The sequence below is a fragment of the Cenococcum geophilum genome (genome assembly GCF_001692895.1).
Source record: "Cenococcum geophilum 1.58 unplaced genomic scaffold K441scaffold_11, whole genome shotgun sequence".
Classification (NCBI taxonomy): Eukaryota; Fungi; Ascomycota; class Dothideomycetes; order Gloniales; family Gloniaceae; genus Cenococcum; species Cenococcum geophilum.
Genome location: NW_027137569.1, coordinates 2,811,980 through 2,831,144, shown reverse-complemented (window position 1 = coordinate 2,831,144; position 19,165 = coordinate 2,811,980). Strand labels below are relative to the sequence as shown.

Here is a 19,165-nt window from a genome sequence, read left to right as displayed (position 1 = left end):
TAGAAATTATTGTAGATACTCTCCCAATTTCACGATTGTAAGGTGCATACTATGTTCGGAGGCATCAAATGTAAAAAATGTCTGGGGTATCACAATGCTACATCTCCCCCTCTTTCCACATATCAGTCCTCGCTCCTAAATCATTCCTGAGCAGTTAATACCTCCTTTTTTTGAGCTTTCAAAAGAATCGCAAGCTTTGCCCAAGGTTGAAGTCAGCGTCTTTCACACCATTTCCAGGCCTTCTTGTCCTACTTAAAATCTAGACCCCGGCCGTTAAAATGGGAGAGAGCGAGGAAAGGATGCCGGATGCCGGACCTAACTTTTACCCTTGGGAACCCGGGATATGGAAAGGGCTACTGGAACCTCGAAGATACACAGGTTTGCATATAGAGGGTTCTCAGCGTTGTCGGATGATTTCTAGTATAACCCCGTATCAGTGACGGGGGAGATGCTGTTGAATAAAAAGAGTGATTGCGCACCTGTGAGGAATTCTTCGCTGTTGATGTCTCAAGGTGGTTAGCCCAGATTTATTCATCAAGTGAGATACGTCGGGAATAAGGGAGGTTAAAACTGACAAGCTCAAGGTGATATAACCATCTCTGTCCTCGTCATACTTCTTGAACACATCCGTCATGCGCTTCAAGCTAATGCATGCCTGCACGAACAAATCAAAGCTGATGGCATTTTCACCACGCCTGTCGTATGTGCGGTACAGCAACGCCACGAACTGCGGGGAGAGGCGGTACCCAAACGCTACGAGGGCTTCGCTAAATTCGTTATATGAGATGCTTCCAGAGCGATCAACGTCGAAACGGTCAAAGAGGCCATGCCAGGCGGCGAGGAAGCCCCAAAGACCACTACGGAATAGTTAGCGCGGTAGGAAACTTGGCAGATGGTGAAGCGGAATTTACCAGAATTCATCGAAGTTTACAGCGCCGGAGCGGTCCGTATCGAACATTCTACTATTCGTTAACTCTGATCCCCACTGCCATGGGCAAGCCTTGGGGACGATGACTTCAGTACCTTATCATCATACGCACTGTGTGCGGGTCGAAAGATGACCAATCACCATTGACCAACGCAGTACGAAGCTCTTTCTCCGACAGTTGTCCGCTCCCTGTACAACTATTAGTTCCAAACTTTCATAGTATTACCAACTTCCCATCCCAACCACACCAAGCATCACACCAAGCATCACACCAAGCATCACGCTTGAATAGACTCAGGTAAACATACCGTCCTTGTCCACCGCCCCGAATAGCCTCCAAAGTGCCTCCCTGTCATTTCCGTCTCTAGGAGGGGCTGGCGTAGGCGGCGGTCTATTCACAATCGGTGGCCTTCCATGATACCCTTGTGGCGGAGGGCCCTGACCGTAACCCTGAGGCGGTGGGGAGCCATACCCATCCAAGCGCGTATTATGCTGCTCGTAGCGGGGGCTGTGTTGCCTGCCGTCGTTGTAAGCGCCCGGTCTATCGTAGCTGGCAGGTCGATCGTTGTAGGCACCGGGCCGGTCGTTGTAGCCAGACGGTCTGTCATTATAGCCGCTTGGCCTGTCACCATAGCCTCCTGCTCCATAGCTATTACTGCGCCCGTAGCGGTCATCGCCAGGTCGAAGCGCTTGGGGGCTGGGGACCGGCGGGGGTGGTTTATTGTAATCAGGCCGAGATGTTGTTCGTGGAGGAGGGCGCGAGGAAGACTGGGCTTGAGACATCATTGCTGCGGCCTATTATACAGTAAGACATCATGCTTCAAACAAAGCCCGATAGCGGCTAGTGGACGGATGAAGTTACCTGCTCCGGTTCTGCGTGGGCGGGGAGCGCATCTGGGTTGTAACCTTTGTTGTGAGCCATATTGCGTCTGGATACGGGCGATATATGGTACAAGTACGGAGAGGAAGAGGTTGTAAAGGAGCCCACAGGGATATATGCAGTGCTTGTTGAGGCTCCACTGCCTCGTGCGGCTGAAGCTCACCGGGTGTAAGACGCGCGGGTCACACGGCGGGGAGATTGCTGGATGTGCAGGCCACGAGGTAGCAATTAGTGAAGCGTGCAACAGTACTGTAAGCCCTTGAGTGCGGTGGATAGATAGGTGGGTGGGCAGACAGGTAGTAGCAGCTAGATAGACAGTCCTACGGCGAGCTTAGGCATGGGCATAGGCGTGGCCTTTGGCTTGAAGGATTAGGTATTGCGTGCAGCGAGAAGGCAAGTCTACGTTCAAGAATCGCGCACACCAACCGTCTCTTGGTGGGGCTCATGGACTCTCGCTAATTTTGCTTTTGCCTGCAAATATGCTGCAAATAAGCCCCATTCGGGAAAAAAATTTGCTGCGGCCAGCATTCAGCCTGTAGCATATCTTATATTATGATAATTGATTAATTGGAGACGCCCTGCATGAACAATTGCCCGCGCGGTGACACTACGTCTTCATATTCATTAGTATTTCTGCTACAGTAAAAACTGGTTAGTACGATACGGTTTGTACGGCCGAGCGTATCATTATACCAATGGTATTGTTATATAAAGAGTCACGTGTTGGGTTAATAAGCAATAAAAGGGGGGGATTTAACTTAAAAAGGCTTAAGGCGTCCACCTTGCCGGCTAAATTAGGCTCCCTCCCATACAAAATCTCTACTGGTTATACCGATTTTGGTGGAGACTTACCGATATCATCAAAAGTCAGAATATCGTAATATTACACCAAAAACACTTTGATCAAGGGGTGTAGATCGTAATATAGAGTATATCGTTGTAGTTGGATATCGTACTAACCAGTTTTTACTGTATATTGGCAAGTATATATACAGGTGAACTTCCCCTTCCATACTTCACTCTCCCATACCTTCACCACAAACCGCCAGCTCCGCGCCCGCACAAATAAGCCTCCAAGAAAATACTCGCAGAATTTAGGCTCGGCCTTTCAGAAATAATAAAGAAGACAATCACAACGCGCCTGACTCCCGGAGACGAGTAAAGTCAACAGGCAGACAAAGAACGACTGTAATGCCCTCAGGGTATCCGAACGGCTCCACAGCTCCATGATAAAAAAATAGAAACGAGAATCATAGACACAAAAAAGACGTTGCTAGTACAGAAATGAGAAGAGAAACTATAACAAACAAGTGCGTGCTTTTGTAGACTAATGATTTAACACGTGCTACCACCATGAAACCACAAAACATTCCGATGGTCATTGCGAACATTCAGTCTACGCTGCGTATCAAAAATGCGAGAAAAATGGAAGGCTGCTCATCCTTTCATCCGCTTCATCGTTCCTCCATTATCAGATCCTTCTGATGTCTTCCGCTTCCGGTCTGCCGGGTCTTCCCTAAAGCTAGGTCCATTGGTCACTACAGGTGTTTGGAAGGTCAGGGGACTCGGCAACATGTTTGTTTCTCGACCAAAACCCCATTCGGGGTAGAAGCTGGAAGGTGAGGGCAAGAGTCCATTCTCGACAAACCGGCTGGGCAGAGCGGAAATTGGAGTTTCCATTTCGCTTCTGCTGCCGTATGAGTTGTTGTTAACTGGGGGAGGGGGTCGGGCAAAGGGATTTGGTGGGCCGGATGCTCCAGCGCTCAAAAGAGCACTTGCGCTGGGCGATGGCGGAGGTAGCAGCACCCCAGAAGAATGCGAAGCATCAGTGCTTGTCCTAGCTGGAGTAACTCCAGTGGTTCCAGATTCCTTAGGTGATGAATCTGCTGTTGCACTCCCGGTATCCGAGTGCTCGCTCGGAATCTGCACTTTTAATCGGGGACGTTTTGCTTCTGTTTGCATGCTGTTTGTTCGTGACGGAGGAGGTATGCTTGGGACTGAAGACGTTGACGCAGTTCTCTGGGGCAGGTTTGGCAGCTGTTGTAGGGGTACCGGTTGAGGTGGTGAGTTCCCATTGATTTGCGACCTTGATATGGATGCGACATCAATGGATTGTGAGCGAAGGCCCATTTCGGACTTCGCATTGGCTTCAGTGCGGGGTATTTCAACGACATTGCTGCTGCCCCAGTGTTGAGCCAGCATTGATCGACTATCGTCAATCGGAGTAAATATACTGTGCGATTTTGCAGCCGAGGGTAACGGTTTCGGTTGCGGTAATGGTGGGCTTTGGAAGTTGTTCTGCTCGGGGTGTGGAGGTGATGGGACAGGCATGGAAGTTTGAGGACGCTCTTGCGGGAACGCTGGTGGTACTGACTGCCTTCTTGGCTCCTGCATGAATTGTTGGACTTGGGGGTGTGTTGGAGGCGGATGGGTGTATTGGTATTGGGGAGGGTGAGGAGGCCCAGTTGGTGGTTTGGCGGGCATGCCTTGGGCGGCTTGAGGGTTGTAGAAGGGCGGATTCGGCATGTAGGCATAGTTATTCTGAGGTGGAGGAGGCTGTGAAAGTTGCTGGTGTTGAGGGGGGGCAAGATTTGAGCTAGTCCGGCGGATGTGTGCTCGAGAATTTGGCCGAGAGATGCCTGGCGGTTGTGGCGAAGGATGCCGGTGATGGAAAGGAATGCCGTTCGGCATTGGCGGAGAAGCAGACGGCGTTTGATTTCGGATATGCTGAAATGCGGCCTGATTTTGGAGATGGTGCGGCATCATAGCATGCTCGGGAGGTGTATGTGAGTCTCGGGGTGGCGAACCCATTGGGTCGTCCTCCTCATCGTCCTCGTCCATATCTTTCTTACCCATGAAGTCCTCGGGACCTTTGTGTTCGTGCGCACCGCCATACTAGATAATCTGCATCAGCACTGGATGAAATTTTTATGTTTGCGAGGCAAAGAAGACGAACATATTGATATCGGCCTATGGTTTCGTTGATGTCGCCGGATGAAAATTCATACAGTTTCTTGTTGTGTCCGAAGATGATGACGGCAACATCTACGGAGCAGAGGACGGACAGCTCATGAGCCTTCTTGAAAAGGCCTCCCTTACGTTTGAGGAATGTCCTGCGGCGATGAGGCGTTAGTTCTGCTGCTAGCGGGCGCGGAACGGCGCAGGGAAGGCTGCGAAGGCATGACTTACACTGATCGGTTCCGGTCGTCCTTGATGGCTTTGATCTCGATCTTCCTACGGCCCATGGTTGGATAATTCAACTAACAAAGCGCATCGGTTTAAGGTACGCCAGAGACAGAGTCGGGGCAGAAAAGTGCTGAAGGGAACGGCGAGCGAGTCTGAGATGGTTTGACGCCGCAGAGGAGATGCGCAGCGTGTTTCAGGCGTCTGGCGACTCAGTCAAGGCACTGAGGTCTCTGGGGGATATATGTAAAATATCTCGAAAGGTCGCGACGACGCGATACGATGATATGCGGCTCTGATGGATGGAGCAAATAAACCTGGAGTGGAAGCTTTGGACTTTCTCGAAGGTGGGCGGGCGTTGGGTCCTAATAATAGCAGCTTGAAGCCGGACCCTTGCTGCAATTCGCTTCTCCAGCCGTCCGGGCAATTTTCTAAAGCTGCAAGTGATTGGCCACACCCGAGGGCAGAAGAGGGATATTTTGCTGCCATTCTCTGTTGGGCGTAGGCCCAGAAGAGCTATTTTAAGGGACATTTCGATGCTGCACCGGTTCGCTTCAGGGCGAAATTACCTTCCCAGTACCAGCAGCCTCTTGCAGTATGGCGAGAGGCCCTGAGCTGGGAACATGCCAGGCCCGGTGCTCCAGCGGTCTCGCAGCCCAGCAGGCCGGGTAGGCCGCAGACTTTCTCTCGCCGCCCTCCAGCACCCTCTCCAACACTTTCCAATCCCTTGCAAGTCCGGGAGTAACCCAGCAACCCAGCGGGCCCATTTCAGCCAGCACACCGCACGCAGCACGCAGGCACAAGCACCAACCTTTTCCAAGGCCATGGTCCTCCCCGCCGGCCCATGTGGCATACCCTCAAATTTAGCATGGGATTTCCCGTCTAGTGCAGGATACAGAGCATTTGGCAGCATGGCCGAAGAGCTAAATTTGTGTGCAGGGTGGTCAGAGAGTGCATTTCCGGGGCAGCCTGCAGCTGCTTTCGTGTGCCCAGTTGCCCGTTGTGCACCTCGAATCTACAGCTCCGCGATCGTTGACACTGCTTTGGGAATGCTAGCCGTCGATGACTGTCAGGCTTTGTCCCGGGCCGCGCGGAGAAGGATGCGAGCCTCGTTAGACTACTTCTACGTGCGACAGCTCACGAGTCTCAATCCCCCTCGATACCCGAAGCCAATCGCTTGTTGCGCCGTTCGGGAGCGCATTTACCCTGGCACACCTGACAGTCACCTCGCTGGCTGGAGTGCAAGGCTGTGCTAGAGATTTGCGCGTTGGTGATACAAACAATAATAAGGACAATATGCTCCCTGGGTTTTGCCTATGTATTCTCCGTGTGTTGTGTGTGTTGCCCGTGCACCTCATCGCCTCGTCCATCCAGGCTGACACAAGAGCTATCCTATTGGCGTTCTTTGCCATTTCCCTTTCCAGGCCTTCCAGGCCTTCCAGGGCCATGGCGAGCAGGCTCGGGAGCGATCCTTCGAGCGCATTGCTTCGTCAGAGGAGATGGGCGGCGGGTGGGAAAAGGAGGACACGCATCCAATGCCGAACGTGCAGTATCTAAGAAACGATTCAGGCACGTCGACTCGCAGCAAGATAAGACGGAGTGAAACGCATCTGCTATGGGACGACGTCGGTGAGAGGCTCGGACGATCGATGGTGGACGGTTGTGGCTGGGGCGTTTAAGCGCTTGGGGACGTTGGAGAGCCGGGAGGGTGCTTCTAAAGATAGAAGCGCATGGAGAAGCGACCTCACGCTCCGTGCGTCATCCATCTCGTACTCTATCGACGCTCTGGGACGTCGAGACTCTAGGCCATTTGTCATGAACACAAACATGAGGGGCATGCTCTCGCAAGCAATTGAGTGCCCCTCCCCCCAATGCTGCCCTCCGTATTTCTCTTCGTGCTTGCCGACCAGCATGTCGGATATTAACGACGGCTTACCTGCCTAACCGCCCGTTTCCATGGCCTTGTCCAAATTGATCCATTGGCATCAGACATTATCAAACAGAATCAGACAGCGATGGCTGAATGGGATTGCCGTGTGGGAAATGCGGCCGCTAGATTTAAAGATTCTATTCTCGACTACAAAATACCGCCATCGCAGATGTTCCCCTGCAACAATCCCAACCCTATTCTAATTGAAGCACCAAAGAACAACTGACCTTCCTTCCCCGCATCAACCCTTCTGTGCATCGTGACCACAGTTCTTAAACGATTTGGCAGATTTGCTATCTGCGTGTTCCTGACACTTGTTTGTAGGCCACCACTCTTCGCATATGGTCAATATTCTCCCAATCATACTTCTCCGGGTCCCCGCTAGGGTTCTTCTCGAGAAAATTAATAATTTTCCGGCCACTGCAGAAAGGGAGTAAGAACAATGGTTTGAACTTAGAGAAGTAGACTCTTTCCGTACCTCTCATAACCAACCGTTTCCCCAGATCCATCATCTTTGCTCCACCCGGCTCCCGGCCGACTCATCTGCGCCAAGCCGCTCCTTCAACTCAGGGGAGTTCATATCGACCAGCTCATTGAACTCTCTGTGCGCCGAGGATAATCAGCAACATAATTTCTAAATTGAAGCGTAGGGACACACGCATACCTGATGACTGTGCCGTCGTCTTTGACCGTTTTGTATGAAACTGACAGCTAATTTGAAACGAAGATCGGTTTATATTTATTTCGTTGCCGGACATCTTTGAAGATCTCGTCCAGGCCCAGAGCACATCGAGCTCATGCGCCGCGTTGGGCCGACTATAAAGAAGGCTCAAATCTATGACATCACCTAGAGAGCGGAGGACCTCAGTAAACGCTGAAACCTTTCCAAAGCGCCCAATTGTCATCGATGCGATTCTTATTGATTTAGAGAGCAGCCAATCATGTCCTGGAAATTATTCTCCGGAGCTACATGTTTCCTAATATGAATGAGTTACCGTTTTGTTTACGATCTTGTTCAGTGCACTGCGGATATCCATGAAGTATTTTAGGCCTGCATGTATCTACTGATTCAGGAGTATTACCGATGGTTACGAAGCAATCTCACAGTATCTAGATGTCAGATAATTGTCGCAAGTATCACTGTTTTATCAATTCCCATAGGCAACGGATTACGAAGATAATTCCTGTTTGTATTGATGTGCCCATCAGGGAAATATTAGTACTAGCTACACGCTACGGATATTCAATTAATTAGGGCAATGCTCTGATTGAAGTGGAGCCAAGGCCAATGTCATATATATGTAAAACCGAGCTGCAAATCATCAGGGTTTTGTATTCATAAATCGTCAAATACTCTCAATGCTCAATGATAGAGCAACCTGTATGATCACTCGAGCAGGTCCGCCCCTTGCCTTGCCAACATTGCAAAATGCCCACCAATAACTGGCCTTGCTCGCCAGGTATATTGTAGCCCAGCATCCGCGCCCGTGACATGGAACTGTCACAAAATGGATGGTCATTCCGTCTATTCGTCATGTAAGCGTGTATATTGTCGATATAAATTTGTCTTGACTTGCTCGAAGTATCAGCAGCAGCCGCAGCCCAGAAATCCTAGAAAATGCTTTCCCAATCGCCTCGTGTGTCTGCTTGTACTCCTTGTTGTTTCCGAGCACTTACATAGAATGCATCTTGCATTGCTACAGCGCTCGTAGGGAAAGTGCCTAAGCCTAGAAGAACATCGGGATAGAGATTCCATGTCGTCGAGAAGGCGAAGTCGTTGCAATTATGCATGTCTGTGGTTTGCGATGTAAAATGAGTAAGCCCCGAATCGCATCTGGGCCCTAGACCACCCTTTCCACCATTATACAACTCGCTGGAGTAATTCAAGCCTGTATCGGAATATGATGGTTGTTGTGACATGACGCCAAAGCATTCAGAGCAACAGCAGCCTTAATAGCCAGATTGGTCTGGCATGCCAAGGGTCCGGGGTAATCAATAGTGCTCAGCTGGGTAGGTATGTATAGTCCGTTGCTTTCAACACTAAGGTAGTCCACATATTTTTGGAGAAGAGGCGTGTAGGTGCCAGCTAGCCCCGCCCACAAAGTGTTCCTAGTAGCTTTTTGTTACATGTAAGCAAGTATAAAAAGATCGCCATTAGCCTCTGGTAGCGTGGCTTCCGTATCACCATCGTCGTGGCCAGTAGCGCTTGGATATGTTCCCAGATCATGAAGAGGAAACACCTGCTTGACGACCCCTGTGTTTAGATATTGAACCAGTGGCTCTAGCAGAAGACGAAGGTATTCGGGAGCAAGCACGCAAAAAAGCGGAGTTACAGGGAAGATAATATCAATAGTGTTTATGTTTCCATTTGAAGAGAGCTCTTTGATAAAAACCATGACATCCTTCATATTTGCAGGATTCGTACCGCTGGGGATTGTGGTTTCGATGGCACCGAAAACCTGGCGGACAGTCAAAGCTAAGATGTTACGGTATTTTCCACAACCGGTACTGATGGCCAGATTGTGGAGCTTGCTTTTGAATGTCCCGCAATCCGAGTATGCAGAGGCATAATTGTCGATAAAATGATCGACGGCCGAGACAGGGTTTCCATATTCAGATCGGAAGTAGGGAGTTCGGTCATTACTTTTGTAGTTGATAGCATCCCCATGGTAATGTCCAATCACGAATGTAATAGCCGTGGCCGTCTTCACAGATCCCAAGCCATGGGCAAAGGCGGTGATAGCATCAGATTGGGAAGCGTCCTGCGGATTGCTCGACTCCCCGCCATTGACAAAGTGCGCTTGTACTATATCTCGGGGACCGGTGGTGAAGGTAAAATTTGTCGATGTATCAGGTTTTCGGGAAGCAAATACGACTCTACCCCATTGAGCCATGTCGTTAACTTTGAATACAGGGGTTGATTGGAATCTACTCATAGACCGAAGTACTTTCAGATGTAGTCTGTGTCACATTGATTGGGGCGTTCTGTTCAAAATGGCCTGTCCATGAGCTGTCAATGGCAGAGTATACCTGGATAGGCAAGCCATCTTGGGATGAGGCTGTGACTGTTAAATAGCTAAACGGGAGGCTTTAGCGAACGTAATTTTTTGGAAGCACTAGCGAGAAAAACTCCAGAGTGAATGTAGCCTTGCCTGTAGTTACAACGAAAATAGTACGAGTTGACGTATATTCTCCGCTGACCACTTGAGCGGGCGTAATACTCGCATCGTTTCCACTAAACCCAAATAAACTATGTTGTCCATTCATTGCTTTCTTTGACACGGGCAAGGACAGATCAGCCTGACTTCTGCCCGATCCAGAACTCGGGGATAGCCGGGGGAAGGTTAGCAGCCTCACTACCAGGTAGCCACGCTGAAAAGGAATAATGAGTGTCAGCAATGAGTGGCAAGGACCGAAGCACATTGCGAAAGGTGAAGTACCTGAGAGATACGGATTGCGAACCGCTAGAGGGTATGAAGGCGGCAGGAGTGGAATAAAATATGGACTACCGTTGCTGGTTTTGACCATAATACTGGTCATAGTAACTTGGTAAGGGCGAAGTTCGCGAAGGAGGCCAGCGATTTTGTAAAAGACATGAAGGTTGAATATAATAAATCGCTGACTGTCTTATATGGTAGAATGACTATTGTGCTGTGGAATATGCATGTGATGGTTCCGGGCTGGAGGATTCTTGCAGTGCTTTTATTAATCAGGGTTGCAAATCAATCAATTCAATTCAATTGCCCACACGGTGCATATTTATACGGTGCATAAGGACACGGCCCAAATTATGCTCTGTGCGGGCAATTGAATTGAATTGATTGATTTTGCAACCCTGTTATCAATATTCAATGCTTGTCGGTAAGGATTCACCATAATAACATATTATTGAATAATAATATAGATATTTAAATGCTTTTTGATTTATATTATTATTCAATAATATGTTATTATGGTGAATCCTTACCGACAAGCATTGAATATTGATAAGAGCACCGGATTCTCGGGCTGGTCTAAGCCGCAAGACCAGCAACGGCAGCGCAGAGGATCTGGCTGAAAATAGACCACGAGCTTTGCAAAGACGCTGTGAGATAATGGGGTTGTAGGAATAGAGGCACTGGCCCTGTGTGAGCGTACCCGATGTATTTCTGTGATGCTTGCATGGATTGTCATGCACTCGCTTGCTGTGATTAGGCTTGACACGAAGGTAGTACTGGGATATACTGGGATATTAAGCCGACATGTCCACATTTTTGAAGAGCTCTCCCGCGTCGCATGACCATTTTCTTCAGTCTAAACCATGCTCGCCTGATCTGACAGCGAATAAACCATTTTCTTGCCGGGGTTCTGGCGGTATTGACTTCGCAGTATCAAGCCGAAAGACCGAGACACCCCTATTTTCTAAGGGGAGCCCGGGAAAAATAATAAATTTAGAGTAGGGTTCAATTACCTCTAGAATGGAAAAATACGCAGGAAAAAAAAAGAACTGAGAGCTAGCCATTGGAAAAAAAAAAAAAGAAAAAAAGAAAGCAAGCCTGGAGGATTGAGTACCAAAAGTATATAAGTATATCCAAGGCGCACTATCCTTTATATCTTCATGCATTGAAGGGCGATAAAAATTAAATTAAGCATAAATATAAGATAAGTTAGGCGAGTTCAAACCCTGACTTCGTCTTATGAATCGTCAAGGCCATACTTAGAAAAAAATCCGCTTACCTGGAAGCTTTATTTTGTAAGGCTGAGATGCCTAAACTCGCTCCAGGAATGAACCTCAAGGGAGATCACTGTTTAAGATTCCCGGGACGGCTGATAAAAGCGATCAGGGTCTACCTCCTCATTGGAAGACCCTGCGGTAGCGGCAAGTCCGAGTGTTTCCACCCCTGACGGATCATAGACTCGTAATAAGTAAATATGATCGGTTTCTAGGCAATGCTGGTAATGCTCTCAAACATTTGGATCTTGCAAAGCACGCGCCTCTCATGCATGGGCGGGTGGATACGCAATTTGACGGAACGAAGATCATCCAGGAGACACAGGTTCGAGGCGCTGCAGAAACGACATCTTGGACATTTCTAGGGGTGACGTGCTCATGGAAATTGAACGGATGTAAAGAAGCTTCCGTCGACTTTGTTGGTTATGACGAATGGGCAAAGGGTGGTTCGGGGGCTGCGTGTCACAGGGCGCTGTCGATGAAACCCTGAAACGCTCACTAGTGTGTGATTACAAAAGAGGACGTGCGTGCCAATGACCGGCTGGTAAAGAAAAGAGGAGCGTATGCAGTCCCAGGTTGGGAGAGTTGGGATGTGGTGTTTGGCAGCTCTGGCAGGCTTCGGCCGGGCTGATTCGAGAGAAAAGAGAAAGTGAAGGCTGGCAAAGTGGCACTCGCTTAATGCTCCGGCGCTGTCTTATTGAAAGGGACAAGACGGGACAAGAAAAAGAACAACTCACCCGGTCCCCTGGCACTTGTTTCTAGCCGGGAGGAGAAAGGGCAAGCCATTCGCTGCAGAGTGTTCGTTAGGGTGGGGCGGCGGTGAGCAGTACACGTTGTTGCAGAGCCCTTCCAGTGCAGCAAAGTAAAACAGTATTGGGAGGCGTTGGGCAGGGCAAATGAGCGGGTCCCGTCGCGGGTCTCTGGCGGGCCTTTGGCGAGAGCAGACCATGCCGGAAGAAGCGTGGCATCTGCAATGGCTTCAGCCTTTGCTCCCCGTTTAGTACCTTTAGTTTGGTACCTTGGGGCTAGCGACCGCCTTTAGTCGCCCAGGCTGCCTGCACCTGCCTGCACCTGCCTGCATCTGCCTCGCGCCCGGTTCGCGTTCTGGAGATGGGAGAGCGGCGATAGCACTGGTCGCAGAACTTCACCCGCACTGAGAGCACCGAGAGCAATTGCTGCAAATCACGCCCCGATGCGGGCCCGTAGCAATCTCCTGTGACGCCGGGGGCACGACAATTATAGAACAGCCTGGGGATTCCTCCCAGCGGCGACTCTCGTAATCCGTGATCGCCAGTTGTGGCGACGGCGGCAGTGATGGAGCTATGTGTTGTCACTGGCCTTGTCATGTCACGTCTGCGAAGATTTCGCTTGGCGCTCCCAATCCAAAACTTTCTAGGGGCCTGTGGATATCACAGTGCCCAAGTGGACTCTTGCTCCTTAACTCCCTTTTCATTCCATGCAGAATTCACCAGATTGGACTTTTCTTCCCTCTGTTCGCCTTCTGGTTGCACAAAGCCTGCCGTGATTTTATCCTCATTATCCTTACTTTCACCGCCCACCCTTTTCGGCACTTTTTTTTCGACAACTGACGCGCTCTGCTGTCAGCTTCCCCGATCCCTGTCCAGAGCTCCCAGGTGCGCGTTCAAGCTGCCGAAGAACCATTGCCCTCGTCTCAAGTCGCACGTCATCTGCTGCTTGCATATCGACCTGGGCCTTTTATTCCATGTTCCTGGCAATCGCTGCCTCGCCGACAATTTTCTGATACCCCTGCCGACGAACTTCCCCAGAATTCCCCCAAAGCGGATGCAGTTCAGCAGGCCCTGAAGGCGGCCCGCATCACCTCTTTTTTCACAATGCCCTTCTTTAGGAATGTTTTCAAGTCTAGGGAAGGCTCTAGGTCCGCGTCAAAGGCTGGAAAGTACGCGGACCAGCAAAACGGCGGCCCCGTGGTGCCGCCGAAGCCCAGGTGGGAAGAGGCATGGTTACGCAAAGACGTTGCACCAGAAGAGATCCAGGAATTGATACATGTCTGTACACAAGAAATGAAGTCTAGAGGTACGATGGTCTCAGTATTCGAGCATACCCCCTTCTCTCACGATATTCCATCTAATAGTTTAACTGATTGATTTCCGTATAGCGCTGGACATGCCTTTCCTTCTTCTTCCTTTTCGCCCCGCTTCCGATCCTAGCGCAGCACGAAACTTCATTCGAAATTTCTTTAAGTCACAATACGAGGGTTCCTCTCACTACAGGGGCGAGGGCCTTCATCAGGAATTGCGTCTGACGGAACCTATGGTGAGAAAACAGACATAAGATTTCGTGACCGAGAGAGGCGCTGACGATTATAGGTCCTCTGCAGTATTATGAAATGGTGCTGGAGCAGGTTACCTGGCGGTGTAGTCACTTGGGATGCTTATGAGCTCTTCAAAATCGGGGAGTCGGGTAAGCAAGCAACAGCATGGATATTGATATTGCCTGTTGAACTTGCTAATCATCATTACTAGATTCTAACCTAGCTCGGCATGCATTTGACACTTTCATACCTCTCAGTGTGGACTCGGATGCCCGAAAGCAGATCATCTTTGACTTTTTTGACCTGCTTTCCGCAGTAGCTGCACGAGGAAAGACCAATGGACTTGGCGGAAGAAAATTGTCTAGGATGGCGGGCTGGTGGGCTTTTGCACACTCTGATGACGGTAAAGGTTTTGATGGTGGTTACCGATCCTGGGAAAGGTAAGCTTCCAGGCATCTGTGTCTTTTAGAACTAATCAAACTCATTTATTTAGGGGCGCTGACGCGGCGAGCCATCTATTCTTCGCGTATCTGCGATCACTATCGCCAGATTCTGTCACTGGGATCAGTGGTATCTCCACGCTGCCACGGTCACTCCAGGCTCTCGTGTCACAGACTGAATATCCGCCTCAGACGCCCTCTCTCATGCAGACATCTACCACAAGAGTTGTCATGATCGTGGATTCAGTTTCTCCCACACCATTTGCGCTCCTCCGTCGAGCGAAACATTTCGAATACCGAGACGATGACGAAGCGTTGCAACAGTTCTCGTCTTATGAAGATCCGATCAAGGCCCTCACGGACGAGTGTCGGCGAGTACTTAAATGCATTTCGTCGACAAATCAATCAGTCGTCCCATCTGATGAGATTGTTCAAGATGCATCTTGGTCTCGTTTTGAGGATCTAGGGTTTTCTGGTTTACATGGTGGTGCAGACTCTCCGAACACGAATGGATCAACGTTTTCTGGGGGCTCCGCTGGCCCTCAGGGGATGCGGGCCGGGCCGGGGTCCAGGAATACAGATTTTGGCCGTCCCACAACTCCTTCATGGGCAGACTTCCTCTCTTCTGGTTTCGCAGACGAGAATGGCCAGACCTCTCCAACGCCCTTACTTCTTCCGCCGGACAAAGTTCTCCCTCCCATAGGAGAAGCGGCCCGTGTTCACAGCTCACAGTCTCACATGAGAATTGGTGTCCAGGAGGACCATCTCGAGCCTGGAGAGCTCGCCAGCATTACTCAATTTGATCTTGACGACACATTCTGGTGGGTCTGGATGACGAGTTTGGCTGGAGAGGAACCGACTGAGCGGAAGGCCGTTTTTGGGCGATGCGCTCTTATAGAAACCCACATTCCAGGAGCCAAGTGGTTGGTTATTGAGGAACAAGTTAAAGGTGCCTCGCCCGGTCCGGAAGAGGGGGCTTACATTGCGGAAAAGAAAGGTCGCTTTAGTTTTACTAGACGAGGACGACTCGGACGAAGGAAGTCAACTGGCAAGAAGCCTCCTATACTTCAGACGGATCCTTACAGAAATAACGCAAATACACCAATGAGCAAAACTAGCATCGGCCCGGACCAGCACGCACGAATTCAAGCTGCAGCTGCTAAACTGGCGCAGAAACAGAAAGAACAAGCTGCTGAGCAAAGCGGTCAACGACGAGCCCGAGTTGACGACACGATGTCGATGAAGACAAATAGTGTCATGACACTGCAGCCTGTTATCATGAGCGAGGCTGCTCCTGCGATGAAATGGGCAAAGGAGTTCGACAAAGATATCATCCGCGCTAAATATCTTGGGAATATCAATACTGGAAAAGGGTCAAGGGACAATCTTGTACTCATTAATAGCCCTAGGACAAATGGTACTGCATCACCGGGACTACCTAAGGAAGTTTCGAATCGTGAGCTACCTGCGCTTCCCAAGCAAGAGACCAGCGCAATAGCCGCCAGGAAAGAAATGCAATCTCCTCGGCCTACTCCTCTGCCCTCAATTCCGACCGCGGCAGCCGTGCTATCCAAGAAAGCTGAAGCTTCGGCTGCAGCCCAAGCAATTCTACCGGCGGCTACACCTACGCAACTCACCCCATTAGATGATAAACCAACTCATCATGCGTACCAACTTGGCGAGCATCCAGCTCTTCGGAAATCTGGTCCTAAGCGAAAGCAGGTAGCATCACCTGAGCCAAACCTTGCCGAAGAGGCCTCAATGAGGGCCTGGGATAACCAGAGACCTAGCTTAGAGGCTGTTCCTGGCAAGAAACCTTCTCCGAACAAGTTGAAGAAGAATACCGGTGCAGGTGGACTCAGGAAGCTCTTTACCAAGAAGCCACGTGATAGTTTGGACCAGTCAGAGGCACCCCAGTCAATAGAACCCGAGAACGGTCTGCATGTGCCGACGTCGACTGTTGGACGACGTTTGTCTATTCTCCAAAAGAAGCCTTCGCCGGTTTCGCAACCAGAAGAGAAGTCTCCCGTCGCTAGCGTCCAAATGGAGAAGCCTGAACCTATTGTTGCTCACTCACCCGCGGTTGAGCTAAGCCCGGCCATCTCTGCGGTATCTCATGATTATCATGACGAAGTCGCTCGGCCCACTGGTCCTCGCATGAACACCAGTGAGCAGCGTGGGGTGGATCATGCCTTTGTCCGGTTTGATCAAGGTCCGATAGACGATATGCCGGCTTTTGTTCCAGAGGATTCGGACGAAGAGCCTACACCAGCCCCACCGCAATCGTTTACCGCACGCGCTGGAGCGGCCCTTCACTCTCAAACGCAACAGGAGAGCCACCAGCCGCAAGCATATTCGTACCCCCAGCCAGCACCGGCGGCTGACGATGTCTCTGAGCGGTCCGTCGATCTGCCGCCTCAGGTTCAGCCTTCTCAAGACAGGTGGGCTCAAATTAGGAGGAATGCCGCTGAGCGTGCCGCTAGACTGAGTGAAGAGCAATCCCGAATAAACCAAAGCCAGAGTGCACGCACCGATGAAGGGGAGACTAGCGGTGAGGAGACAATTGAGAGCCGCGTTGCTCGTATTAAAGCTCGCGTTGCTGAGCTCACTGGTAACATGGACGGCCAACCAGGCCCTTCTACTGGACTCAGGCGATGAGAAGATACGATTATAGGATATAGTCAGTCTCAAGACCCGGGATTGCATTCTATTACTAACGCTCACGTAGTCCCAACTGTGCAAACATTTCCACCTTAGTCTACGTCTTCTCCGCTCGTCTCGCTCTTGTTAGCAAAGAGCACTTTCGATACCCTTACCATTTTACCGACTGTTACGCAGGAATACTCTTTTTCATGCAGCGTTCTTGCAAGCCTTTGTCAGGCGTTTCCCATCTCCAGCGGCTAAGATCCCCCGAAATCCTGTCATCTCATTTTTTGAATTCGTGGAATACAATATTTCCATGGTAATAATCCGGTCTTTTACCCGTACGTGCAGACATCGGGCTTCTCACATGTTTCCAAAAGATACCAAATTGCCAACTCTCCCAGTTTACTCTTTTCAAAACAGTGTTTTCTCAATGAGTATAGAGCAAAGTATATTGAGTGGACTGGCGTATGATTGCAGGCGATTTTGGCGGCCTTTAAATGCGTCTACTTTGGTACATCGCTGTACGTAGGGGTTTGCTTTTGCAACGCCTAGCTTGGGCGGTAACATAACAATAGGACGTTTTTGTAGAATGAACGGCATCAGATAATCTTTGCTCTTGTATTTTCGTTGAATATATTCGATGCGTAGAGGAATCCTTTTTGGAAAGCTGGAGATAATTTAGCTGGGTGGCTTCAAACACGTTCACTAGATAATGGAGACTAGCACATACAATAATTGATTGATATAATACAGCCATACGCTACATATAAGAAGACCATTGAAATCACCTCCGGGAATCAAACCTGCTGCGTACATCGTTTCTGTGATAGGCAGCAAATCGTCCTCTGCATTCATCTCCACCGCATTCCCCTTCTCAGGTATTGGTACCAACCCAGCCTTTACCCATGTCGTTGTCAATTGTTCCGCCCTACCCTGCCAATCATCTCCACCACCCCCGCATCTCATTCCCAATGCGATCCCAAACTCACGAAACGCCAATGGCTTCTTAGTGTTCCTGTCGAAGTAACCTTCCTCCCACAGCTGGGTTAAATCTCTCCTCGCCATTTCCTGGAGTCCCCATGCCCACTCGTCGCTCTCGGCGGACCAACGAGCCGCCCACAGCGGCATTCCCAGATCCAGCGGACCAGAGCTGTTATAACCCTCCCACTTCGTGCTCACGATCTTCTCATAATCGCCAATCTCCTCTGCCAGCACCGCGCTGTCCGGGCCATGCGAGTCCTGCAGAAGCCTGAATACGACCGAACTATCCGGGATCCAGGTTCCCTTCGCTCCGCACCAACGGCTCCCGCAGATCCATCGACATCTTCCAGTGCATACGCGGCCGGGCGCTCGAACGATTGTATGCGAAGCGCGGGTGGATTGCTTTTGCGAGCGCAATGGTTTGGGTGTTGTACGATTTCTCTCCGCTGGCGAGCGAGAGCCGGTTTGGTGCGAACATCCATAGGGTCAGGTATAGTGGTACTGGCCGTCGGCGTCCGGGCCCGTGGCGGAGTCTTTACCTATGCGCAGGCCGCCGCCGAGAGGATTGGTGGGCGTTGCGCCGGGGAGCGAGGAGGAGAGATCCCGCGTGCGTCCTAAGGTAGAGTGGACGGCTGAGACAGGGGAAGTGGCGTGTGTGAGGAAGAGGGGGGAGGGTGTGAGGCGGTAAAGGGTTACGAGGTTGAGAACGTCCTGATTTGATGGTTAGAAGGGAATTAAAAGTATCTAATTTGGGGCATTGGAACTGTACAAAGGCGTCGGTCTAGAGGTAGCGGCCTCGATGGCCTGCTGTCGCTGGTGGCGGAGTCCAGGGTTTGGAGGAGGGGTTAGTGGGGAAAGCGTAGACGTGCTGCATAGCTGAAATGAAGTTAGAGAGATGAGGACTTGAAGCCGTTTCGGAGTATTTTAGAATCGGCCGAAATTTCGAGAGCATGAATGAGTTGATGAGGAAGATGAAGGTGTCGCCATTGTCATTGATTGAGGCTATATGTAACGTCGCTTAAGGGCTACCGGTATCCATACTTCAACTCTGTAACGCCATTCTCATGACCAATTATCAAGGTAAAGGCCCTTAGAGAGCTGAGAGTCCGATCGCCTCTCGGACAGCTGTTCGGAGCTGTCTTGCTCCAGCTTGAGGACCCTGAGGAATAGGTA

The 19,165-nt window shown here is 50.3% G+C and overlaps 6 protein-coding genes across 6 annotated transcripts; 2 read left to right on the top strand and 4 right to left on the bottom strand.

Annotated features, from left to right (window-relative positions):
* Positions 1–331: 331 nt before the first annotated feature.
* K441DRAFT_656493 (EF-hand) lies at positions 332–2,199 on the bottom strand. Its single transcript, XM_067648014.1, has 6 exons — positions 1,791–2,199; positions 1,237–1,723; positions 1,024–1,117; positions 912–959; positions 576–857; positions 332–496 (listed from the first exon to the last, which is right to left on the bottom strand). The coding sequence occupies exons 1-6, from the start codon at positions 1,848–1,850 to the stop codon at positions 418–420; spliced, it is 1,050 nt and encodes a 349-aa protein (XP_067506608.1). The 5' UTR covers positions 1,851–2,199; the 3' UTR covers positions 332–417.
* Positions 2,200–2,811: 612 nt separating this feature from the next.
* Positions 2,812–5,314, bottom strand: K441DRAFT_606776 (uncharacterized protein). Its single transcript, XM_067645417.1, has 3 exons — positions 4,998–5,314; positions 4,765–4,921; positions 2,812–4,703 (listed from the first exon to the last, which is right to left on the bottom strand). Exons 1-3 carry the CDS (start codon positions 5,051–5,053, stop codon positions 3,246–3,248), a joined length of 1,671 nt encoding a protein of 556 aa, XP_067506607.1. The 5' UTR covers positions 5,054–5,314; the 3' UTR covers positions 2,812–3,245.
* Positions 5,315–5,614: 300 nt separating this feature from the next.
* K441DRAFT_694679 (uncharacterized protein) lies at positions 5,615–6,247 on the top strand (the record flags this gene model as incomplete). The annotated part of the gene is made up of 1 exon (XM_067652739.1): positions 5,615–6,247. The coding sequence occupies one exon, from the start codon at positions 5,615–5,617 to the stop codon at positions 6,245–6,247; it is 633 nt and encodes a 210-aa protein (XP_067506606.1).
* Positions 6,248–8,308: 2,061 nt separating this feature from the next.
* K441DRAFT_685722 (uncharacterized protein) lies at positions 8,309–10,449 on the bottom strand (the record flags this gene model as incomplete). Its single annotated transcript, XM_067651917.1, has 8 exons — positions 8,309–8,419; positions 8,599–8,810; positions 8,840–9,037; positions 9,107–9,823; positions 9,870–10,009; positions 10,052–10,171; positions 10,227–10,293; positions 10,362–10,449. The coding sequence occupies 8 exons, from the start codon at positions 10,447–10,449 to the stop codon at positions 8,309–8,311; spliced, it is 1,653 nt and encodes a 550-aa protein (XP_067506605.1).
* A 3,036-nt stretch (positions 10,450–13,485) lies between these two features.
* On the top strand, positions 13,486–17,023 carry K441DRAFT_549618 (uncharacterized protein; the record flags this gene model as incomplete). The annotated part of the gene is made up of 5 exons (XM_067643016.1): positions 13,486–13,687; positions 13,770–13,927; positions 13,981–14,074; positions 14,137–14,365; positions 14,419–17,023. The coding sequence occupies 5 exons, from the start codon at positions 13,486–13,488 to the stop codon at positions 17,021–17,023; spliced, it is 3,288 nt and encodes a 1,095-aa protein (XP_067506604.1).
* A 693-nt stretch (positions 17,024–17,716) lies between these two features.
* K441DRAFT_704213 (uncharacterized protein) lies at positions 17,717–18,944 on the bottom strand (the record flags this gene model as incomplete). The annotated part of the gene is made up of 5 exons (XM_067653523.1): positions 17,717–17,881; positions 17,915–18,230; positions 18,277–18,493; positions 18,532–18,703; positions 18,858–18,944. 5 exons carry the CDS (start codon positions 18,942–18,944, stop codon positions 17,717–17,719), a joined length of 957 nt encoding a protein of 318 aa, XP_067506603.1.
* Positions 18,945–19,165: the final 221 nt, after the last annotated feature.